This window comes from Pleurodeles waltl, chromosome 4_2, assembly GCF_031143425.1.
Source record: "Pleurodeles waltl isolate 20211129_DDA chromosome 4_2, aPleWal1.hap1.20221129, whole genome shotgun sequence".
NCBI classification, from domain to species: Eukaryota; Metazoa; Chordata; class Amphibia; order Caudata; family Salamandridae; genus Pleurodeles; species Pleurodeles waltl.
Genome location: NC_090443.1, coordinates 1039069514 through 1039083516, shown reverse-complemented (window position 1 = coordinate 1039083516; position 14003 = coordinate 1039069514). Strand labels below are relative to the sequence as shown.

Genomic DNA, 14003 nt, shown 5'->3' with positions numbered 1-14003 from the left:
GGCAACAACAGAGATTGTAGCACCAAGCACCACCAGCGCTAAAGTCCTCCCTGACTGGAGCTCATGTTCTAAGCCAGTGGTTCCCAACCTGTGGTCTGGAGACCCCTGGGGTTCCGCGAAGCCTCCTCAGGGGGTCCGCGACTGCTTAGAAAATTAAATAATATTAACAGATTAGGTCCCCAGCTTTCAGTAATGACTCAATGTGGGGTCGCTGGATTCCAATAAAAGTTCAGTGGGGGTCCCCGGGCTCCAGTAATGATAAAGTGGGGGTCCACAGAAGTCAAAACATTGGGAACCACTGTTCTAAGCAAAGGCAGAAATAAATTAAGGCTATCACTAGAGACATTTCCTGTGCTTCTTTTGTACACATATCTTCGTTGAGATGCAAGTGATGTGACTGCAAATTCATAAAGCGCTTTTCATGACGTCATTGGCAGGTCTAGCGTATCAGGGTCACATGCTGCTCTGAAGTCTGCTTTTCAGCCTCCCATCTTAACTGCCTGTCTCACTGACCGGTCAAATAGTACATAAACCCCACTATTTAGCCTGCAGCCGGATAAACAGTGAGCCGGCCGCTGGCTAAATACCAGAGATACCGTATTTATCGGCGTATAACACGCACCGGCGTATAACACGCACCTCATAAACTTAAATTTCGGTATGTACTATGGGTCCTTAACATTATATCGGCGTATAACACGCACACATCATTTGCCCCCTATTTTCAGGGAGAAAAAGTGCGTGTTATACGCCGATAAATACGGTATTTTGCTGGCTACTGGGTAAATAGCAGAGAACTCCTTGCACATATGTACATTTTATGGTAGAGTCAGATATGGCTCTGGGTTATGAATTCCAGGGTCAAAATGAGGTAATTCTAATATGACGATAATAAAAGCAGTCTCTTAAATTTGAATATAGAGTGGCAGAGCCTTTTTACAAATAACATTTTACCTTATTCACTCCAGCAATGGAAAAGGTGGCTTCAAGCAGTGGCAGAATGGATTTATTAAAAAAAATGCAAACTATTTACACATTTGCCACACTCAGGTCAGGACTGTGTTGGTATAATTGAATTGCATGAATAGAGAAATTGAGGGTTCTAAACAAATTTCCTAATTTCCCAGATATAAAAATAACATTTCTTGAAGGGATATGGAGTAATTTTGTCCTACTTCTCCACTCCACCTTCCTGTTTTTACCTTGCCTCCCCAATACTATAGACATTAATTACTTCAGCTACAGAAGTGCAGTTCCTGCCAGAATTAGTCCTTACCCCCCATGCTGCACCCTCATGGTCCTCTAAAGTAGTCATATTTCCCATGGTAGGCAAATCCCTTTCAAAACGCATTGCCTCTTCCGTGTTCAAGGCCCGGTACGACTCCGGACCCGCCTACATCAACCACTGCCTGAGATGCCACAAACCCTCCAGACACCTCCGTCCGCCTCCCTTGCGCTGGCCCATACCCCCCGCATGGAATGCGGGAGAGGAGGACCCTCCTTCTCCTACCTCACAGACAAAGCCTAAAACTTCCTCCCCCTGCACCTCAGGACTTCCCCTACTCTAGAGGTGTTACATAGGATGCTGAAAACCTGTCTCTTCAACTGAGACCCTGGCCAGTGCCTGGATACCCTCACGGTGACAAGTCCATCTCTACAAGTCAACTGATTGACTGATTGATATCCAGGTCACTTTATTCATCTTTAGTGTGGATAAGATTCCGGGACCAGAGCTTCTGCCCTGGTGTGTGCACGTCACAGCCCCTGCCCACCAGAATAGTCCTAAACTACAGTGGTCTGCCTCCCACCCTTTGCGTCATGTGCTGCAAATGTTAGGAATTTCAGAGTGAACTTTGCAACAAAAGGTGGAAATAATGAGATACCCCCTAGGGTGATTCATGCAGATAGTGAACCAATGACATGGCCATATGCAGACACATGAGCAAAACTCCATACATCATGGAACACCTGATGAATATGAGCTGAACTATATGAGAATGACACAACAACCTATGAATACAGGGAGTTAACCTTTTGCTAACTTCTGTCAGTATAAGTGATGGTAACTTTGGGAGATAGGTAACACTGTCTATAACCAGACCTAAATAGGGCCACTGTATAGTGCTTTGTAGCACCTTCGAGTTAGGTCAGCTTACTATCAAACACTTAAATAAATGTTGCTTCTGAGCCTCTCACAGGCAGTTTGGAAGCCTTTCCCTGTTTTTGGTTCCCTCCACCATGTGGCAGTGTCTGGATTTACTGTGCTTTCAACGACAATGAAGTTTCTTTTGTTGCCCCTAAGTCTTTTTCTGCAGCCTTGCCTCAGGTGTGAGATGCTAGGTCTCCCATGTGTTCTTAGTCCTTGGGTATGAAGATGCTCACAGTACTCCACCAGTGCGGTTCCTTACCTTACCGAGCATCAGAGCTGTGCCTACAGGAGACTTAAAATACTTAATTTGAAACAGGATGTGGAAGCACCGCATGCCAACTTGAGTCTTGGTATGGGCAGAGAGGATGCTTAAAGATATACACACTTCAAAGTTGGTGGGCTGGGATTTTATTCTGCCCTTGAGATTTGTTAAATTCTAGGATAGTATTAAAAACTCAATCCATCCTTCTTCCCTAGGGCATCTGTTCACGCCCTGTAGCGAATCGAAGGCTCTGAGGAGACCTGTTCATGGGGAAAAGGGGAAGGGGAAAGGGAAGGAGAGGGAGAGGTCCTGGCTCCTGCAGGTAATTGGTTGGATAACCCAGGATGGAACTGCAGAAACTAGACCAGTCTTGGCATCACTTTGAGAAACAAATTTAAGTTATGGCTCCATGGGCACCAGTAATCATGCCACAGAGTTGATGGAGGCATGGGATAAAAGATACAGCGGGAAGGATGAAGCCTACGGTAGTGAAGAAGCACTCAGGAGTTTCATAAGGGACAAATCTTGAACGCAGGATGCAAACTGAGCATCTGAGAGGGTTCAACTGTTGTGCTCCGACCTCACGCTTGCTCTTCAGGAACACAGATACCAGTGCTGTTCTTAAAGACCCAGAACTGCCACTAGCTGCGACCAGACCTAAAGTGACTAGTGTAGTGTGAAAGGTCTACTGTGATGCAAAATGGCCTGCCCTACTCTGGAGAGTGCATCTCTGTACCTTCCACTACCTGTTCTATATTTCTTCCTTCATAATGTGTCTTTCTCTGCTCTTACTGGTGAGTCTTCCACTTGTTGATACACTGAGTTCAAGTCATCCTACTTGTTTGCATCTGGGGACCTAACAGGGTTCTCCCGGTGCCATCTCATGGACTTCTGTGATAGGCCAGCTCCAGGCCTACACCACAAAATGCTCACCATGGGTCTATGAGTACTTGGTCTAGGCATTGCCTCTCTGAAGTGACATGATGTTCCTGCTCTCTCACTGATTCTTTGAATTTTCTTCCTAATTAGAGCAATTTTACAGACACAAAATGTTTCATCTGGATTTCCAAACTGGAAGATTGGGAGAGCCACACCGTCAACTCCATCTGCAAGAACGGCATTAGTGAGTCCATTCTCAGGCAGGTCCTGCAACAGAGAAAATGGCTTCACTCTGGAAATTGGGAGGTGTGTCTGATGGTGCAAGAGTGATCGCCTCGCAGAGGGTATGAGTTGTCTGATGTTTAAGTGGTATCTGATGGTGTAAGAGTGTTCACCTCACAAAGGGTATGTGCTATCTGCAGCTGGGAGGGGTGTCTGATGGTGTAAGAGTGGTCACCTCTCAGAGGACATGAGTTTTGCGGGGCATGGAAGGGGTGTCTGGGTGTAAGAGTGGTCACCCCTCAGAGGACATGAGTTTTGCAGGGCATGGAAGGGTGCCTGATGGTGTAAGAGTTGTTACCTTTCAGAGCAAATGAGCAATGCGGGGCTGTGAGGGGTGTCTGATGGTGTACGAGTGGCCACCTCACAGAGGGTATGTGTTATCCATGGCTGGGAGGGGTGTCTGATGGTGTAAGAGTGGTCACCTCTCAGAGAACATGAGTTATGTGGGGCATGGAAGGGCGTATAATGGTGTAAGAGTGGTCACCTCTCAGAGGACAGGAGTTATGTGGGGCTGGGAGAGGTGTCTGGTGGTGTAAGAGTGGTCACCTTTCAGAGGACATGAGTTATGTGGGGCTGGGAGGGGTGTCTGATTGTGAAAGAGTGGTCTATCTCTCAGAGGACAGTAGTTATGTGGGGCATGGAAGGGTGTCTGATGGTGTAAGAGTGGTCACCTCTCAGAGGACATGAGTTATGCGGGGCATGTAAGGGGTGTCTTGGTGTAAGAGTGGTCACCACTCACAGGACATGAGTTTTGTGGGGCTGGGAGAGGTGTCTGATGGTGTAAAAACGGTCTAACTCTCAGAGGACAGGAGTTATGTGGGGCATGGAAAGGTGTCTGATGGTGTAAGAGTAGCCACCTGTAAGAGGACATGAGTTATGCAGGGCATGGAAGGGGTGTCTGGGTGTAAGAGCGGTCACCTCTCAGAGAACATGAGTTATGCAGGGCATGGAAGAGGTGTCTGATGGTGTAAGAGCGGTCACCTCTCAGAGAACATGAGTTATGCGGGGCATGGAAGAGGTGTCTGATGGTTTAAGAGTGGTCACCTCTCAGAGGACATGTGTTATGCAGGGCATGGAAGAGGTGTCTGATGGTGTAAGAGTGGTCAGCTCTCAGAGGACATGAGTTATGCGGGGCATGGAAGAGGTGTCTGATGGTGGAAGAGTGGTCAGCTCTCAGAGGACATGAGTTATGCGGGACATGGAAGGGGGGTCTGATGGTGTAAGAGTGGTCACCTCTCAGAGGACATGAGTTATGCGGGGCATGGAAGGGTGTCTGATGGTGTAAGAGCGGTCACCTCTCAGAGGACATGAGTTATGCGGGGCATGGAAGAGGTGTCTAATGGTGTAAGAGCGGTCACCTCTCAGAGGACATGAGTTATGCGGGCATGGAAGAGGTGTCTGATGGTGTAAGAGTGGTCACCTCTCATAGGACATGAATTATGTGGGGCATGGAAGGGTGGCTGATGGTGTAAGAGTGGTCACCTCTCAGAGGACATGAGTTATGCGGGGCATGGAAGGGTGTCTGATGGTGTAAGAGTGGTCACCTCTCAGAGGACATGAGTTATGTGGGGCATGGACGAGTGTCTGATGGTGTAAGAGTGCTCACCTCTCAGAGGACATGAGTTATGCGGGGCATGGAAGTGTGTCTGATGGTGTAAGAGTGCTCACCTCTCAGAGGACATGAGTTATGCGGGGCATGGAAGAGTTGTCCGATGGTGTAACAGTGGTCACCTCTCAGAGGACATGCGTTATGTGGGGCTGGGAGAGGTGTCTGACGGTGTAAGAGTGGTCACCTCCCAGAGGACATGCGTTATGTGGGGCTGGGAGAGGTGTCTGATGGTGTAAGAGTGGTCACCTCTTCAGAGGACATGAGTTATGTGGGGCATGGAAGGGTGTCTGATGGTGTAAGAGTGGTCACCTCTCAGAGGACATGAGTTATGCAGGGCATGGAAGGGTGTCTGATGGTGTAAAAGTGGTCACCTCTCAGAGGACATGAGTTATGCAGGGCATGGAAGAGGTGTCTGATGGTGTAAGAGTGGTCACCTCTCAGAGGACATGAGTTATGCGGGGCATGGAAGGGTGTCTGATGGTGTAAGAGTGGTCACCTCTCAGAGGACATGAGTTATGCGGGGCATGGAAGGGTGTCTGATGGTGTAAGAGCGGTCACCTCTCAGAGGACATGAGTTATGCGGGGCATGGAAGAGGTGTCTGATGGTGTAACAGTGGTCACCTCTCAGAGGACATGAGTTATGCAGGGCATGGAAGAGGTGTCTGATGGTGTAAGAGTGGTCAGCTCTCAGAGGACATGGGTTATGCGGGGCATGGAAGGGTGTCTGATGGTGTAAGAGCGGTCAGCTCTCAGAGGATATGAGTTATGCTGGGCATTGAAGAGGTGTCTGATGGTGTAAGAGTGGTCACCTCTCAGAGCATATAAGTTATGCGGGACTGAGAGGGGTGCCTGATGGTGTAAGAGCAGTGACCTCACACTGAATGAGTTGTTTAAAGCAAGAGGGGTCCCGAGTGTCACCCCATAGACATTGACTTATCTGGGGCATGAAGGTGTTCCTGAAGTCATCTCACAGAGATGTGCCTGTTGCTGGAAGGCATGACTGATAGTATTAGAGCAGTCACCTCGGAGAGAATATGAGTTATCCAGACAGGGAGAGATGTTTCAGTATCCTCACAAAGAAATAACAATCTGAGGCAAGCAGGAGAGGTGTCTGGTGCTGTAAGAACGGTCATCTCGCAGAGTGATGTCTGATGGTGCAAGAACAATCAACCTGCAGAAGGATGTCTAATAGTAAAAGAACAGGTTAAGTCACAAAGAATGATTTATATTGGGTTTCAAGGGGTGTCCAGTGGTGTAGAGAAGTCACATCAAAGGGAATAAGATGTCTGTGGTCTGGAAGCCGTGCTAGGTTATGATTGCTTACCTAAAGATACTAAAACATATTTACAAGCCCCTTGCGTCGTCAGTGTGTCACTTTTAGTGACACAGCGCATAGTGGAGGCCCATATTTACAAGACCACACAAAGCCACTTTGCGTGGCTTTTCATGTTCTTGTAGATATGGTGTAAGGAAACGCAGCACAAATCTCTGGGTTGTCTTACTATGCGCCAGGGAGGTGTTCCATGGGCGTTGTGGTGGGCATTCCCACGCAACAGATTTTGATGCATCCTCAGATTTACAAGATGTTGTAAACCTGGGGATGCACCAAAACCTTACTCCTCCCCAGGTGAGGCGCAACAAGGAGAAATATCTCTGTTTCTCCTTGTTTTTACATCTTTCTATGTGTGGTGCATTCTGCAGCACACATAGAAAGAGAAAAACGCCTCTCAGGATTGTTTTTTGTGCAGAAAAGTGGCAATTCCTGCTGAAAAACAATCCTGCATGCAACGGAGGCCCCCTTGTACAATGGTGCAGGGTGCCTGCATTGACGCTAGTCAGCAATTTGTGCACCAGCGCAGTGGAAAGGACAGGAATGCACAGTATCTTGTAAATACGGTGCATTTCTGCCCTTTAGAATTGGCGTAGGGCGGTGCAGCTAAGAGATTTGCAGCGCTCCTTATGCCAATTCCTTGTAAATATGCCCCAAACAGTTATTTGGGATACAGATGCTATATAATGATGAAATTAAGTTGTCTGTGGCTGCAGGCAGGGTGGCTGCTTTTGCAAGAGTGGTTATGTCATAGATTATATGCTCTAACTGCACTCGTGGAAGATGCTGGTTGATGTAAAAGAAGTCCCCTCACAGAGAGTAGTTTTTTGTAATATTCCTTGTGCTGTAAGAACTATCTCACACTGGTTGCATGTTGATGGACTGTGTTACTTCCCTTGTGCATAAGTGATGTTCTTTGTGAGGGGTGTCTGATTCTGCAAGAGATGCTGACGTGTAGTGTTGGGCTTCGACACGCTAAGAGACAGCAACACTAACTTGTCATAAGATATTACGTGGCTTGACGGATTTCTCTGAAGGTGTTACATCGTGTACCATATACAGTCCAATCTTCTTCTTCTCTCCCCAGCTCTAGAAGTTGGACCCCAGCCCCAAGGTGTTGCCAGAGCAGAATGTCTCGCTCAAATGAAAGTTCTCATTCAACATGGATTGGATTTCATCGACAAGTTTAATCAAGGTTTGTAGTGGTAACGAGAGATGAACCCCCAGAAGTCTTCTAGGTTAGGGACCGGCTCTGTGTCACTGTGAGATTCTGAATGGCCGGTTTGTGGGGGAAGCACCTTGCCTCTGAGGTGGTCAGCTGTAGATTTCATGTAGCTCTAGTTTTCAACTATCTCACTGATGGCTTCAGGGCGCTGCATGTGTGTGTGTAAGAGACAAAGGGGCCTGGAGGGGGAAAGCAAACAAGCATAGAAAGATAACAGAGCTTAATAGGTCTGGGAGCAGACATTTTAGTTATTGGCGGTAAACATTGGATGAGAGGGCTCAAGTGTCCTGGGACCATATATTACATTATTTTGGGGGTACATCCTGAATGGGGCACATCAGTCTTGGGAGCATATATTATACTTATTTTGGGGTTCATCCTGAGTGTGTGGCCTCAAGAGTAACAAGTATTTGTAGCTATCTGGGGGTGAATCCTTTGTGAGACAGTTTAAAGGTCCTGGGAGGACACAGTATATTTAGTTGACAGTAAATCCTGTGACAGGGTGCTCAAAACTCCTTAGGGCTTGTTATAGTTATTTGGGGGTAACTGGAGGGTGAGGGATCCTAAGAGACCTGGGGGCATACATCTAAGTTTTTTGGAAGTTGTATTGTGAGTAACAGAATCCAAGAGCCCTGGGGGCATAGATCTAAGTTTTCAAGGGTAAATCTGGGTGACAGTGTTTAAGAGACCTGGGGTTATAAATCTAAGTTATCAGGGGTAAGTTATTTGTGAGTTAATTGTGAGTAACAGAGTCCAAGAGCCCTGGGGACATATATCTAAGTTATCAGGGGTAAATCCTTGGTAACAGCGTTCAAGAGACCTGGGGGCATATATCTAAGTTTTCAAGGGTAAATCCTGGGTAACCAGGTTTCAGAAACCTGGGTGCATATATCTAAGTTATCAGGGGTAAATTATTTGTGAGTTATTTGTGAGTAACAGAGTCCAAGAGCCCTGGGGGCATATATCTAAGTTATCAGGGGTAAAACCTGGGTAACAGAGTTTAAGAGACCTGGGGGCATATATAGTAAGTTATTTGGGAGTTAATTGATTGTGAGTAACAGAGTTCAAGAGCCCTGGGGGCATATATCTACATTTTCAAGGGTAAATCCTGGGTAACAGTGTTTAAGAGACCTGGGGGTATAAATCTAAGTTATCAGGGGTAAGTTATTTGTGAGTTATTTGTTAGTAACAGAGTCCAAGAGCCCTGGGGGCATATATCTAAGTTATCAGGGGTAAATCCTGGGTAACAGAATTCAAGAGACCTGGGGGCATATATCTTAGTTATCAGGGATAAGTTATTTGGGAGTTAATTGTGAGTAACAGAGTCCAAGAGCCCTGGAGGCATATATCTAAGTTATCAGGGGTGAATCATTGGTAACAAAGTTCAAGAGACCTGGGGGCATATATCTAAGTTTTCAAGGGCAAATCCTGGGTAACAGGGTTTCAGAGACCTGGGGGCATATATCTAAGTTATCAGGGGTAAGTTATTTGTGAGTTATTTGTGAGTAACAGAATCCAAGAGTCCTGTGGGCATATATTTAAGTTATCGGGGTAAATCCTGGGTAACAGAGTTTAAGAGACCTGGGGGCATATATAGTAAGTTATTTGCGAGTTAATTGATTGTGAGTAACAGAGTTCAAGAGCCCTGGGGGCATATATCTAAGTTGTCAGGGGTAAGTTATTTGGGAGTTATTTGTGAGTAACAGAGTTTAAGAGTCCTGGGGGCATATATCTAAGTTATCAGGGGTAAGTTATTTGGGAGTTATTTGTGAATAACAGAGTCCAAGAGTCCTTGGGGCATATATCTAAGTTATCAGGGGTAAATCCTGGGTAACAGAGTTTAAGAGACCTGGGGGCATATATAGTAAGTTATTTGGGAGTTAATTGATTGTGAGTAGCAGAGTTCAAGAGCCCTGGGGGCATATATCTAGGTTTTCAAGGGTAAATCCTGGGTAACAGAGTTTAAGAGACCTGGGGGCATATATAGTAAGTTATTTGGGAGTTAATTGATTGTGAGTAGCAGAGTTCAAGAGCCCTGGGGGCATATATCTAAGTTCTCAAGGGTAAATCCTGGATAACAGTGTATAAGAGACCTGAGGGTATAAATCTAAGTTATCAGGGGTAAGTTATTTGGGAGTTATTTGTGAGTAACAGAGTCCAATAGCCATGGGGGCATATAACTAAGTTATCAGGGGTAAATCCTGGGTAACAGAGTTTAAGAGACCTGGGGGCATATATAGTATGTTATTTGGGAGTTAATTGATTGTGAGTAACAGAGTCCAAGAGCCCTGGGGGCATAGATCTAAGTTATCAAGGGTAAATCCTGGGTAACAGTGTTTAAGAGACCTGGGGGTATACATCTAAGTTATCAGGGGTAAGTTATTTATGAGTTATTTGTGAATAACAGAGTCCAAGAGCCCTGGGGGCATAAATCTAAGTTATCAGGGGTAAAGCCTGGGTAACAGAGTTCAAGAGACCTGGGGGCATATATCTAAGTTATCAGGGGTAAGTTATTTGGGAGTTAATTGTGAGTAACATAGTCCAAGAGCCCTGGGGGCATATATCTAACTTATCAGGGGTGAATCCTGGGTAACAGCGTTTAAGAGACCTCGGGCATATATAGTAAGTTAGTTAGGAGTTAGTTGATTGTGAGTAACAGAGTTCAAGAGCCCTGGGGGCATATATCTAAGTTTTCAAGGGTAAATCCTGGGTAACAATGTTTAAGAGACCTGGGGGTATATATCTAAGTTATCAGAGGTAACTTATTTGGAAGTTAATTGTGAGTAACAGAGTCCAAGAGCCCTGGGTGCATATATCTAAGTTATCAGGGGTAAATCCTTTGTAACAGAGTTCAAGAGACCAGGGGGCATATATATAGGTTTTCAAGGGTAAATCCTAGGTAACAGGGTTGAAGAGGCCTAGGGGCATATATCATAAGTTATTTGGAAGTTAATCTTGGGTAACAGAGTTGAAGAGTCCTGTGGGCATATATCATAAGTTAACTGAGGGTAAATCCTGGGTGATAGTGCCCAAGAGCACCAGTGATCCCCAATTCTTCATCCAGCCCTCAGAGAGTGCATTTTTAAGATATTATGTTGCCTTATGCTGTATATCCTGCATTCCCAGTGTGATTGTATTGTGTGTGTGTGTTCGGGTACTACAAATATGTCCTGATGTTACTCAGGCACAGGGCTTTACAGGAAATAAACCAGCCATGCGGGTCACAGAAGATATGCATCCTCTGATCCCTCTGCCCATCTCCTTCTCCTATGGCCATTTAGGGGCCACATGTACAAACAATTGTGTTTGCGAATACAAAATAGCGCATTTTTACGATTCACTATTTGGTAATCACAATCAGCAATGTACAAATATGTGTTTTTCACATTTTGTGATTCCCAGTGGGTCACAAATAGATCTACCTCATAAATATTTATGAGGTAGGGTTCGGTTTCCACCCATTGGGAACCGCAAAAATGACAGGGATGGTGGCCTCCGGGGGTCAGCTGACCACCATGTCGGTGATTGCTTTTCAATAAAGCAATCTTCTTTTTTCTAAATGGAGCCAGTTTTCCTTAAAGTTTTCTTTTCAATTTTTTAATAGTAGGCAGTGGTTCGTGGTTCCACTGCAATTTGGTATTAGGAAGGGACACCCTAAACACGCCCCTTCCTAATACAGAATCACAAACCCAAATTGTAATTCGGTAATAGGTTACTGAATAACAAATAGGGCTTTGTACATTTTAAAAAACCTTTTTGCGTCTGCAAACGGGTCGCTTTTGAGACCAAAAAAACACTTTGCACATGTGGCCCTAAGTTATCACCTTTCCTGATTAGCTCTCTGTGCCCTCCTCTCGCTCTGCACTTCCTCTGTTTCTGCCCCATGTTCTCTGTGCTTTCCCCATCTGATGTGTTCTTTCTCTACCCTTTATTGTTCTTCCACAGTCCTCTCTGTTGCACTTTCTCTACTTCCTTCTACTGTGCTCTTGGTACCCCCTCTGGTGTTTTCTTGCTCCCCATCCTTTGCTGTGCTCTTGCTCCCCCTTCTGTTCCTGTCTCTTTATGTTGTTTTCTTGCACCCCATCCTTTGCTGTGCTCCTGCTCCCCCTTCTCTTCCTGTTTCTTTATAGTGTTTTCTTGCTCTCCATCCTTTGCTGTGCTCTTGCTCCCCCTTCTGTTCCTGTCTCTTTATAGTGTTTTCTTGCTCCCCATCCTTTGCTGTGCTCTTGCTTCCCCTTCTGTTCCTGTCTCGTTATGGTGTTTTCTTGCTCCCCATCCTTTGCTGTGCTCTTGCTCCCCCTTCTGTTCCTGTCTCGTTATGGTGTTTTCTTGCTCCCCATCCTTTGCTGTGCTCTTGCTCCCCTTCTGTTCCCTGACCCATTCTGGTGTTTTCTTGCTCCCCATCCTTTGCTGTGCTCTTGCTCCCCTTCTGTTCCCTGACCCATTCTGGTGTTTTCTTGCTCCCCATCCTTTGCTGTGCTCTTGCTCCCCCTTCTGTTCCCTGACTCATTCTGGTGTTTTCTTGCTCCCCATCCTTTGCTGTGCTCTTGCTCCCCCTTCTGTTCCCTGACCCATACTGGTGTTTTCTTTCTCCCCATCCATTGGTATGCTCCTGCTGGCTCCCCCTCTCCACTGGGCTCTCTTCCTCTGACTCCTCCCTGGCTCCCACTGGGTTGTAAACCTTCTTTGGTATTTATTTTGTAGTATTAATTCTAATAAAGCGCAGTTCGTTTTGCGCCACTAGTGTTATCAGGGAGGAGCACCACTGTCCTCCCCTCTCGCCGGGTTACTGCTTGCAGCAAACCTGAACTATGTCACCCATGACTGTAGCTTTTTGGAAACATTTGTAAACTTGTATTTGTAAGCCATGCAAATGAACTCTAATGGTTCTTTGATGGTGTCAGCAGATATTAGGTGCAATATTTTTTTTACCACAAGGTGATGCTGATGTGTCAGGTAAAGTTGGTGTTTGTCAACCTAATGCAGGACAAAAAAGAACTGGGTCTGCAGACACCAGGGGACATATTTTGTGATGCAACGGCAGCACAAACCTTGAACCCATTTTTATGAGTAGTGGCTTTGAATGGCCTCATAGATATGGAGTAAGGCAAGGCAGCACAAATCGCTGTGTTACTCTACTATGCGCAAGAGAGGCGCTCCATGGGCTTTGCAGTAGGTGTTCCCACGCAACACCCATGGATGTTGGTGCATCCCCAGATTTACAAGAGCTTGTAAACTTGTGGATGCGTCAAAACCTTAAGCCTCCTCAGGGGAGATGCAATGAGGAGAAATATATTTATTTCTTCTCATTTTTCCTCGTTCTATGTGTGTTGCATTCTCTTGCACACAAAAAAAGATGAAAACGCCTCCAAGGATTGTTTTTGTGCATGAAGGTGCCCCTTCCTGCACGAAAATAATCCTGCATGCAGCACAGACTCCCTTGCACCTTTGTGCAAGGGTGCTTGCGTTGGCGCTAGGCAGTCAAAACAGTGCCAGCGCTGTGGGAAGGGCCAGGAATGCCAGTATTTTATAGGTACGGGGTATTCCTGCTGTTTCGCTTTGATGCAAGCAGGCACAGCAAGGTGAGCTGCTGCACTGCCCTACGTCAAAAGCCCATAAACATGGGCCCAGATCTGTGGCGCCTGCCCGGAGTGCTTCATGGACATAGCAATGCCCACTGATCCCTGTATTGGTTGCAACAGCTCCGTCACAGTATAAACTGCATGGAACCAGGATATTTGTCACCTACTCTACTGAGTGAAATTGTCATTGTTTCCTCATTACAAATGCTTCATATTGTATGCCACATATCAAAGCATGAGAGAAGAAGACATATAGACTTTTTTTAAATAAACCAAACATCATAAGCTGCTAATTGATGTCTTTTCTTGACACATCTCACAAACTGTAAAATACTGCCATGAAGATCTACTGAAAAAGAGGAACCATCATTTGTCCCCGACCAAGGTGTTTAACTGCAGGTGTGTAGCTATCAATAGTGCAGCAGGTGCAGTGGCACAGCGATCAAAAGGCCTTAGAGACCCTCTGAACCATAATTCACACCCAGAAGTCGGGACACATGAGCCTGTCCTACACCCAGCCCATCACACGCTGCTTAGACACGCTTTAAAACTTGTCATACTTTGTATTTGTGATTTACAGTGCCGCATACATGCAAAGTCGAAAAAGAAAGGAGAAATAAAAGTATTTCTCTTTTTAGCGCCTGCTATGAATGGGCATATCGTTTGGTGCAAACCCCTGTCTACT

The 14003-nt window shown here is 45.9% G+C and overlaps 1 protein-coding gene across 2 annotated transcripts in view; it reads left to right on the top strand.

The window, feature by feature from the left end:
• LOC138293674 (N-acyl-aromatic-L-amino acid amidohydrolase (carboxylate-forming)-like) overlaps positions 1 to 14003 on the top strand; it is an 84429-nt gene that overhangs the window by 46687 nt on the left and 23739 nt on the right. For both annotated transcript variants that reach the window (XM_069232979.1, XM_069232978.1), the window contains exons 4-5: positions 3441 to 3534; positions 7599 to 7706. In XM_069232979.1, the coding sequence (XP_069089080.1) occupies positions 3441 to 3534; positions 7599 to 7706 (202 nt within the window). The remainder of the gene's footprint in view (positions 1 to 3440; positions 3535 to 7598; positions 7707 to 14003) is intronic.